Below are 11,057 nucleotides of genomic sequence, written 5' to 3' on the forward strand. Positions count from 1 at the left end.
AAATGAGCTATAGACCTCTGATACCATACTGGTTATGGGACTTTGGGCTGGACACTTACCCTCTCAGAGATCAAAATGACTCTAAGACTATAAGTTGCAGAGAAGGGAAATAACCTTCATTGATGGAGGGATTTTCCTTATCAAGACTTCCCTAAATCACAGGTTTAGTCCCTATCCCTGTATTATCCTATTCAAATGAAGTAATCAGAAATCCTATGACTGAACATACTGTAGCATAAAAAAACAGGTTTTATATCTGGCCCTAGAGGAACACCGAAAATATTAATGCCATCTTCCTTTATTTCTGCTTTCTAAAAATTGATAATTTTATTTGAATTCTGATTCCCATCCTCAAGAGCTGAGAATGACTTCTTTCTGGTCAACATTTATAAATTGCCTCCTGCAAATTCATGGTATTGCTTATGTAACTCTTTTCTTACTCTTCTTATTTTATTAAGATTGCATTCTCAAAAAAATTCAGTGCAAAATAGATTCCCCTGAATTATTAAAGACCATATATGTATTTGTGGAGCATAGCAATGATTTTATGAGTTTAGAAAACATCCTGATGTGAAAAATCCCTCTACAAATACAGATACATACAGACAACTTATCCGTAATTTAGAGTCTTAGAAAGCTGCCAGCTTAGAAAGTTGGTTAAGTGATTTACCCCTGATCACCAGAGTCAGAATTTGAACCCAGGTCTACCTTTCCTCCAGGTAAGCCTTGTATTCATTATGTCACAACCCTCTGAACATCACAAGAAAACATTTGTTAACCATATTACTCATTGTAATATTAATAGCATTAAAATTTGAGGGTAGAGAAGTGGGTCAGTGGGGTAGTATGAAGAATTTGGAATGGGATGCTTATGTATTTTTAGGAACTACTGAATTTCATCACATTTTATCCCATGAACCCTGATGACTACTTTGTTTAAGTAATTGAAGCGCTTCTTCAAGTCACTCTCAAGTAACAAGAATCTCTTAATCCTTTACTGTGTGCCAGGCACTATGCTGAGCAGCGTAAATAGAATTATAAGCAGAAAGAAACATAGTCTCTGCCCTTAAGGAGCTTACATTTTAATAGGGGAATACAACACAGAACAGGAAGCTAAAATGCAGGTGGCAGGGAGAGGGGAGAACTGACGAAGGCACCAGTATGGAGGGCATGGCTGGCATGGGCCTCCTACTTATGTCTCCTGGGAGACACCAATTAATCAGAGGGAGAGGCCACAGGGATAGCAGGTACTTCTGATGTCTGAAATAGAGGGAGAGTGAACCTCCAGAATGAGAAGGCATCTAGGTCAATGTAGAGAAGCTCAGGAAGAGTTAGGAGTACAACTGGGAAAGGAACAGAGAAATGACTGCCTTGTGCCTCCTTCTCAATCAGTCAGTTGTTCTTATTATTTTTAAGACTCCTCTAGGAGATAGTCACCGCACGGTGTGGCAGATACAGAGAAAAGCAAGATAGTCTCTGCTCTAAAGGAGATCACAGTCTAATAAGGGAAACAGTATTCAAACAACCACATGCAAATGAACTACGTACAGGATAAATTGGAGATCATCAGCAGAGGAAAAGCCCTGGGATAAAGGGGGATTTGGAAAGACTTCATGTGTTTGAAACTGATGTGCCAGATTCTTTTCTATGAAACTACATCAACCTTCAGCAATTACACAAAAGAGTTTAGACATTATATACATTTCAGCCACTGTCATGTCTTGGGTCAGCCTTTATGGCAGGAAGAGCAGATTTTAATGTTTATAGAAAGAAAGCATAAGAAGTAATATTTTCCTACCAAGAATTGAGGGGTTCATGTACTTCATACATCCAGATTTATATATATATATATATACATATATATTGTAAACATATATGCATATATATTGCTTTATATCATTACAATTTTGCTAAAAAGTGTTTTAACTTTTGAGTGATGAAAATCTTACACTGAGGTGATAATTGCATGTGTAATACATCTATACGAGCACAAGAGAAAACTATTTTTTGGCAGTCTTGTAAGTAGAAGGAAAATTCAATATTTTATGTATAAAAACTGCTGAATAAGAGACGAAGAGGAGATTTGGTGGAACTCATTTACATTTGTGGAGTCCACAGGGACCCCCTGGCTCCTGCCAAATTCAATTTGCCTTATTAGCAAAGAGAAAATAATGAATCTTACCCCAAAAAAAGGCAGAAATCCAATTAGGAATGAAAACCATTCTGTCTTCTCTTGCAGAAGGTCATGCATACTAGGAAGAGACATATGGAACTATTTCAGGAGCTAAATCAGAAATTTCAGACTTTGGACAGATTTCGGGACATACCAAATACAAGCAGTATGGTGAGTATACTCTTATTTAGTCAGCTTAATTCACTGAGTATATCAAGTAATTAAAGCCCACCCACTGTATTATGTTCTCAGGACCCCAATAGGTTGCTGCAGGGGATTGTAGATGGAATATGTACTAGAAGGTATGATCTCTGCCCGTGCAAAGCTCACAATCTTCCTGGCTAGCCCAGATGTCCACCCATAAAAATGGGACGAATTCATCCATGAACCGGTATAATTAGGTACCAAAATGAATGGTTTAGCTGACAAGTGTGAAAGAACCACCTGTCTTTATGCAGTGGAATGACCTCACTTATTATTAGGGAGAAGATGCGTTTTTGCAAAGACTTATTTATATGATGCAAAGCAGACTTCAAAAGACCTATGTTGTATTTATTTCCTCCACTGATGCAGAACAAATTCCATGATACATTACTATACCACCTTCACATAGACCTCAAAGGGGTCTTATTTTATAGAATAGAAAACTGAGTCCCAAAGATTTGGCTTGTCCAAGGTCATACACTGTTCTCAGCTGGTCAGCCCTCTCATTATTCTTTACAACCACCCTAATAAATCGGATCTTAATGCCTGATATTACCCCATGTACCTTGAATCCCCTTCCCTCCAAGTTCTGCCTACTCAAAACCTAAGCATTATCAACATCCAATTTGAGTCCCATCTCTTTAGCACTCTTCCTTCCTTCCCCCCAACCAGAATCCTCCAGACTATGCAGTAACTGTGGCTGACAGGTAAAAAAAAGGACTGAGGTCTATTTTTTATCTTGTTTCATAAACTTTCATGTTCAAAGATTTCATTACCATCTTTTTTTATCTTATTTCATAACCTGCCATGTTCAAAGAATCCATTACCAAGATGCTGTTGGAACTCCCTCATACTCAATTTCCTGTCTCTGTGCCTTGACCATGACTGCCTCTTATGCTAAAATGCACTTCCTTCTAATACCCACCTCTTAGAATTCCTAACTTTATTCAGATCAGATCGAGTGATAGGTCGAACTCCTGTCATTGCCGGGCTAGTTAACAAGTGATTGTTCCAGCTATCTGGAACATCTAGCCTTCAAAGAGTTTACGTTCCTTGAAAGCAGGGCTAGTTTACACTTATTTTGTATTCCCATTGTGCCTAGAATGGTGCTGTACTCATAGCAGACATTTGATACTCAAAAATTGATTACTACCCTCAACTTCCTCCTAACCATTTGGGCACAAATTTTTGGCCAACAAATGACATTAACACAGGTCTCTGCTTTGAGATTAGATGGAAATAAATTCACCAATTCCTCCAAAAAGAATAAAGCTGAATTTGAAATAAATTGAAGAAATCATATTTTGTCACCTATCAAATCCAGAAGGCACATGCAACTAAGCCAGCTGGCTAACCAGTGTTGTATACAGTCTTGATTTTCCCTCTTAGTCTCCAGTCTGAGGATTAAGTCATTAATGGTGCAAATATATGGATCTCAGTATCCTGACAGTTGCTATTGCCCTTCTGATTAAACATCTCTGTAGCGGCATGACTTTTCTCTATTTACTTAAATTTCTCTGTTGTCTATAAACATTTATTACTGCATTAAATGGAAGATAGGGGAGGGGAAATCTGTCTTTAATAGATAATTATTACCCTAACTCTTCAAGAATGGAGGAAAAAAAGTATTCTTTATGCTGTTTTATTGACGATAAACTTGTAAGATATGAATTCATTACCCCTAATTGAGTCACATTATTTGTAGTGGTATATTATTGCTGACAAATCTTCTAATTGGGTAGGAAAAGACATTTAAAAATATCAGTTAGGTGATTTTTCTTTTTACCTGGTTACTAACTTATAACATCTAAATGATAGTAATTTCATAAAATAATAAAAATTTTTATGAATAGAAGGAAACTTGATTCTCTCAGCCATTTTCACTGCTCAAGGCAAGGTCAAATCAAATAAAAATCACTCCTGAGAGATCATTGTTTAATGATCTGCAGAGAGAGAATTTCTCCTCTTTCTCTTTTAAATATATGTATGGACATGTCACACCCAAATAGCCGCTCAAAGTCCTTTTTGCTGCAGCCTAAACCCATCCCCCTCAGAGAACTGGGTCTCATCCTGACACAAGTCTAGAAATGAGAACAGAAAGAAGCCAGGTGGTTTAAGATATCATATCAGGTGGAAAATACAGAAATGGGATTTTTACATTGTGCAAAAAATATTTAATACATTGAGTATTTCTAGGAAGGAAGGGAGAGAGAGAGGGATGGAGGGAAGAAAGCAAAAAGTGATGGAGGAAGGTCTTACAAATACCTACATCCTAGATACTTTACAAATATTATACCATTTTACCATGAAGGCAGGTGCTCTGTACTCCCTTTCCCATCTGTAGAGTTTTATTAGGAAAGCAGTACCTTGCTGGCAAGTACCCTTTGACTATTACCACTTGCCACCTCTGCCTTCACTCTCCTGATCTCTTCTAACTCCCCCTACCCAAATTCTGAGGCTTCCTCACCATAAAAACACTGCCTTCAAGGACTTGACTCTCTCTCATTCCTCCAGAATTCCAGAGCTGGGCACCACAGACAAAGCAAACAAGGGCAGAATGACTAGCTGTTCACGAAGAGCCTCAAAATTGGGCCAGCATTGTTTAAGTCCTCTTACTATTCATTATGACAGGCAATGTACGCTGGAAAGCTGGCCTTAAAGTCAGAAAATCTTGTTTTCAAGTTCTTCCCCTAATAGATACATACTGGCAGTGTGACTGAGCAAATTACTTAACCTCAAAGTGCTTTAGGCAGCTCTGGAAAACTCTATATTACAGTGAAGGTGCAGACCTGCGTTGGTAGAGGGAGTTTCCTCCTCAGGGCTATACTTGCCCATTAAATCAGATCCAGCTTCTATCCCTACGGTTCATTAAAACAAATTCTCAGAAATTAAACATGACCAGGGATGTGCTGGTAAATGTTTAACAACAAGCTCTCCAAAAGAAATGGTATACATAGCACATATTTAAGTTTAATCTTCATTATTACTATTTTCTCCATCATTTTCTTCATCTAGACCAGGGATGGGGAACCTGTGGCCCCAAGGCCACATGTGGCCCACTAGGTCCTCAAGTGCAGCCCTTTGACTGAATCTTTTGTTCTGTGAAGTTTAGATTGTGAAGTTCCCCACCCGTGGTGTAGATAGTCAGCAAAACAGTGAATCAAGCCCTAATTTGTAGTATTTGCTCATCTCCAAAGTGTGAATGTTCACAATGAAAATTTAACAATCATAGCTGGTACAAGTGGCCTCCAGCACACCAACGGACAGGACTGTAAGTAAGAATGAATGCAAATGTTTTTCAGTGATCCCAGGAAAGAGCTGAAAAGTTATTATTTAAAAATTAATTCCCTACCACCACTTTTATGTTTTTCTTATTAGTCTCCTCATAAAAGCAAAATAGGAAAATGTTCCAAATATTTACAAGAGAGATCATGAGCTCAGTTCTGGTTGATTCAGTTTTCAAAGTAATGTTACATTTGAACTTTTTTTTTTTTTGAACTTCCAAGGGAGGTAGAGTCACTGGATGGAGTTTAGCAAATAAGTCAGACTTCTGTTTTATGTCCTTCATTAGTCAATTGCTACAATCACAGCCTAGATGACCTTGGACAAGTTACTTAACCTCAGTGGGACTCAGTTTCCTCAAATATAAAAAAGAAGAGCTTGCATTAGATGACTGCTCAGGTTCCTTTCAAATTTGAGTCTACAGTCCTATGGTCCTATAAGAAACTGAGGGAAGGGGAGAATGTTTAACTCCTTTCCAGGAACCATATTTGAATTTCACAAATACAAGTTTGTTGAATTAGATATGTCAGCATAGAAAACACATGCAAGATGTTAGATCTGAAAACAAGCTGCATTGTGTTTTAAATGTGTTTTTAAACTAAAATGAATATAATATAGTCTTATGTTAATCTAGAATATAAAAATATATTTCTCAAAAAAATTAATGAAGATAAACAGTCCATGTCCTCAGGAGTAAAATCATTTTAAATTTCAAAATAATAGAGCTGGGGCAGTGTAAAAAAGGATAGATTTGAAGTCAGAGGACATGGAGCTGAATCCTGGCACTGCCATTCATTACCTGCAGGGTTTTGGCAAATCACGAGGCCTCTGTAAAATGAGAAAGTTGGATTAGTTGGTCTTTAAACTCTCTTTGCCCTCTAAATTTATGATCCTAAGTGAAACTATTTTTAAAACTGTTCATTCTTTATTCTAATGGACATATTTAGCAAGAGGACGTTAAATAGCCAACATCCTCTCCTGAATGATGATTCATGTTAGCACATTTCTGAATTAAATTTAATACCTGGGCAGTTGTACAAAGCACGGTTTCCATTTGATGTCTCCTCACAGGACTAAACAATATGACATTCAGATCAATAATCTGTGATTTCACATCAGTTTGGTAGCACACAAATTGATCTGATGGATGGTTTCTTTTTTTTTTTACTTAGATGTCAATAATGATTTCTGCTTTAAATTCATACACAAAACTCCACCTATTCTCGTTTCTTTATTATGTACTAATTGTCAAATAACGTCATTTAAAACACAGTAATTTCCATGACCACTAAAGAGCACAAATGCTATGCCATATAGACATGATCATGACTCTGTCAGTAGTGAAATGCACCCTTCCCTCATAGAAGGCATGATAAATTCATTATAAGATGGCTCAGGAGATACAGTGCTATAGTTAGAGTGAGGAAGACATGAGTCTTCCAAAATCCTTCCTCAGATTACCAAGTTACCATTTTTCAGATTCAGTTTCTTTATCAAAAAACTGGGGTAATGATACTTACTTCTCCAGGTTGTTGTGAGGATCAAAAAGGTAACGTATATAAAGCAGTCCATAAACCTTAAAGCAATATCTAAAGTTATTAATATTATTAAGCATTAAGAGAAAATCAGAAGCTGATTCTAGAAAAATGGTTGACTCTTAGCCAGTGGGGGTCTTCAAAAGCTCTGTTATTCAGGAAATGTTTTCCCAGAAAACTGAACTATCAGAAGGAAACAATTTGTAAAACTGGAAATGAGTGTCCAAAATATGCATGAGAATATAGAAAGTTGTACAATAGAAAGAATGAAAGACTATGAAACAAAGGAAGATGAGAAATATTTGAACAAAGTAAAAAGAAAAAAAGAAAGGAATTAAAGGAAAAGATATGTGAGAAAGAGCCCAAAGCGGCTAAAATCTTTGATTTTGGTTTAAAGACCACTGCCAAGTGTGTACTCATTGGAAAATCTTATTATCTTATAATCTCTATCTAGTAATCTGAGCTCCTTGCCTGTTATCTCAGAAGATTCTGTCACCAAATTGCTGAGTTTCTACCATTCCTGGCAAATGCTCCAAGCAAGCCATACAATGACTATAGACTATGTGGTACAGTGGAAAGAATGCTATATTTAGAGTTAAAGGGCCTGGCAGCAAAGTGACACAGTGGACAGAAAATCAGACCCAGAATCAGGAAGACTCACTTTCATGAGTTCAAATCCAGCCTCAGACACTTACTAGCTATGAAACTCTGGGCAAGTCACTTTTAGTTTCTCATCTATAAAATGAACTGGAGAAGGAAATGGCAAACCACTCCAGTGTCTTTGCCAAGAAAACCCCACATGGGGTCACAAAAAGTCAGACGTAACTGAAACAACTCAACAACAACGTTTAATCTGAGGCCAAGCCACCTGGGACAAGTCACATAACCTTTCTGTGCATCGGTTTCCTTAGCTGTAAAATTAGGTGGCCTCTCAGACCCGTTCCAGCTCTAAATAATAATGATAATAGCTAGCATTGTTAAGGAAAGCTCTTTACATATGTTATCTCTTTGATCCTCACCCCAACACTGAAGTAGATGCAATTATTCGTCACATTTTACAGATGAGAAAACTGGAGCTAAATGAGCTACTTGCCTATAACCACAAAACTAGTGTCTGAGCGATGAAGAGTCTAATCTTGCTAAAATTCCTTCTCTAAATGAGTTTATTCTCTGTGCTCCTTCCGATTAGCTCCATGAATCACAAGTTAGAGACAAGGTGTTCATCTACTCTTTTTCAATGCAAATGAATTCAAATCATGCCTGTTCCTTGACAGCTAGGTGCAATTTCAGATCCTCTCTGTAACTGGGGAAGCTGGATTAAGGGAGCAAATAAGCACTTTACCTGGGATGATCAAACAAACAAACAAAAAAAGACCAATCCTATCCATCACATAAATGGCTTTCTTCTCTCTTTTTCTTCACAGGAAAACCCAGCCCCAAACAAGAGCCCATGGGACACTTTCAAAAACCCTAGTGAATATCAGCATTACACCACAATAAATGTTTTAGACACAGAGGCAAAAGACGCTTTGGAACTAAGACCAGCAGAATGGGAGAAGTGTCTGAATTTGCCTCTCGATGTGCAGGAAGGAGACTTTCAAACAGAGGTGTAACAGGAAGAAAGAAAAACATACTGCTACAGAAATGAGAAGGCTCACTGCACTGACACTAGAGACTTGGGAAGCCTGACATTCCTCTGGACATTGTGGCTACCGTACATATGTCAGGATCTTCATGTGCCAAACGTCAGTGGTGTTTTCGTACCATATCGTCCCGCTAGACAAGCTAGCGGAGAACCAGGTGTACAATTCTTACCATCCTGTGTTGTAAGTAAACGTGGAATGGATTTGTAAGGTAATCTTTATAGATAAACCTCAAGCAACGATTCATGTTGTAACTGCTTCATTTGGTTTAGTTTTCAGAAAACTTCACCATGAAGCACAATGTATATATTTCTGCAGTTTTTAAAGTTTATAACAGTCTGTTTGGCCATTACTACACTTTTTACTTTATAATATAAAAGCAAAGTTTTTGTCATTAAATGAATGTTTGTTGAGCTACATTCTTCATTGCTTTAAATGCAATAAAGTAATAATCTCACTTTTATATGAATAATATATTTCACATCTTTATTATTGCAGTTTTCTCCAGAAAGCTCAGAGTAGCTTTCTCTGCTGCAGCTGTGTATAAAATATTTAAAATGTTGTATGGTGTAAATAAACTTTTGTCTACATATCAGTTTTTTAGTGCATTTTATTTGGGATTTATTGAATTGAAATTTACATATTTATAAAGTTTTTTTAAATGCAGATACCGAAAAAAATGTATTCTCAGTTTTAATGGCATACCATTATTACTCCTTTGGGGCTAATGATTTCTCAAATGTAAAAGTAGGTTTGTATAATAGGTTCTGTATTTTCTACTCGAAACTCTCTTTGGAACAATGTACCATGTAAATTCAGCTTGTCAGAATTCTGCTGCCATCATTCTCATATATAAATATGGTTTTTTTCTATCTTATGATGAAAACACAGCTAAGAGAAAACAGTAAGTTACTATGCCAAAAAAAAAAGGAAATGTTTATTTTAAATAATTGAGGGCAGTGCATGTATCAACAGAGAAGCCATGTGTGCTTACAAGTTCTTCATAGCATATGAGAAAAACTGCACTTATGCAGGATTTAAAAATCATCTCAGATCCATAGTCTATAACAGAGACAAAAAGGGAATGTATTTGGCAGCTCATAGAGAGGGGAAGGCTGACGGAAGCTGTTGGTGCAAACTGTCTCTAGCTTCACTATAAGCCATGCTGGTGATGTGTCACTAGCCCCCTCAGATCATCATTAAAGGAAATTTATTGTGGAACTTGTGTAAACATTTTTTGGTTGTTCTTCAGATAACTGAACATTGTATTTATGATACTGTGGCAAGGAAGGGTATCTCAAGTTTCCAAGAAGTTTATTCCAACTTGTTTGATGTTAAACCTGAGCTGCATTATCTTTTGTGACCAGCCCAAGTCTCTTAGCACAGGGGCACTGGCTGCAATGGCTTTGGAACCGGTTTAGCTCAGGCGAAGAGAAAATGACCTACTTTTAGAAAAAGGTTCAACAAAAAAGCCAACTCCACCACCAAGCTGGAGCCTTAAAAACCAAACAAACAGCTCAGGCTTCATTCCTTTCGTTTGTTTATATTGTTCTCAATGTAAAGATTTTGAAAAGTCTATTTTTAATCAAGTTTTAAAAAATAAACATTATCAAAATATGCAAAAAAGAGTATAACTGTTAACAAAAGCCTGATTTTTCATTAGCATAAAATTACCATGCTAATTATAATATGGTCTTAAAACTCATTAATGTTCTATGAGATTTTTTTTGTTTCAGTAATAATATTCTTTCAAGCTATAAAACACACAAAAAACTTACCATTCAGCTTAATTCCTATAATGTATAGTTGGGACTTCAGTTTCTAACTGAAATTATGAAACCATTCAAAACACCAGATGTAGAGAACTGCAGAGTATATGTAGTCTTAATAAAAATAAATAAATAAAATCTACAAAGCATTGGCATAAACATTTTGGTAAACATGAGTTTTGTGAGAGGCAGCAAGTGTAATGCATAGTGAACTGATCTCCAAGTCAACAGGAGCTGAGTTCAAGTCTTGACTCTGACATATACTGGCTATGTAACCCTGGTCAAGTCATGGAGCTCTAGGTAGCTCTCTAATACTGTAAGTCACAGAGAAGATGATGGTTTGAATTAGTAGAGGGAGTTTTCTTAACCAATGAAATCACAGGTCTAGTCCCTCTTTCCATGAATTTAATATATCAGAAAGAAAAGTATTTCTTCTGAAATGTGAATTATA

General features: G+C 36.7%; 1 protein-coding gene across 4 annotated transcripts in view; it reads left to right on the forward strand.

Annotated features, from left to right (window-relative positions):
- The window catches only part of ADGRB3 (adhesion G protein-coupled receptor B3), an 897,850-nt gene extending 887,385 nt beyond the window's left edge, over nt 1–10,465 (forward strand). For all 4 annotated transcript variants that reach the window (XM_072642564.1, XM_072642566.1, XM_072642567.1 and 1 more), the window contains 2 exons: nt 2,240–2,344; nt 8,619–10,465. In XM_072642564.1, the coding sequence (XP_072498665.1) occupies nt 2,240–2,344; nt 8,619–8,807 (294 nt within the window). In that variant the 3' untranslated portion in view covers nt 8,808–10,465. The remainder of the gene's footprint in view (nt 1–2,239; nt 2,345–8,618) is intronic.
- Nucleotides 10,466–11,057: the final 592 nt, after the last annotated feature.

This window comes from Notamacropus eugenii, chromosome 2 (assembly GCF_028372415.1).
Source record: "Notamacropus eugenii isolate mMacEug1 chromosome 2, mMacEug1.pri_v2, whole genome shotgun sequence".
NCBI classification, from domain to species: domain Eukaryota; kingdom Metazoa; phylum Chordata; class Mammalia; order Diprotodontia; family Macropodidae; genus Notamacropus; species Notamacropus eugenii.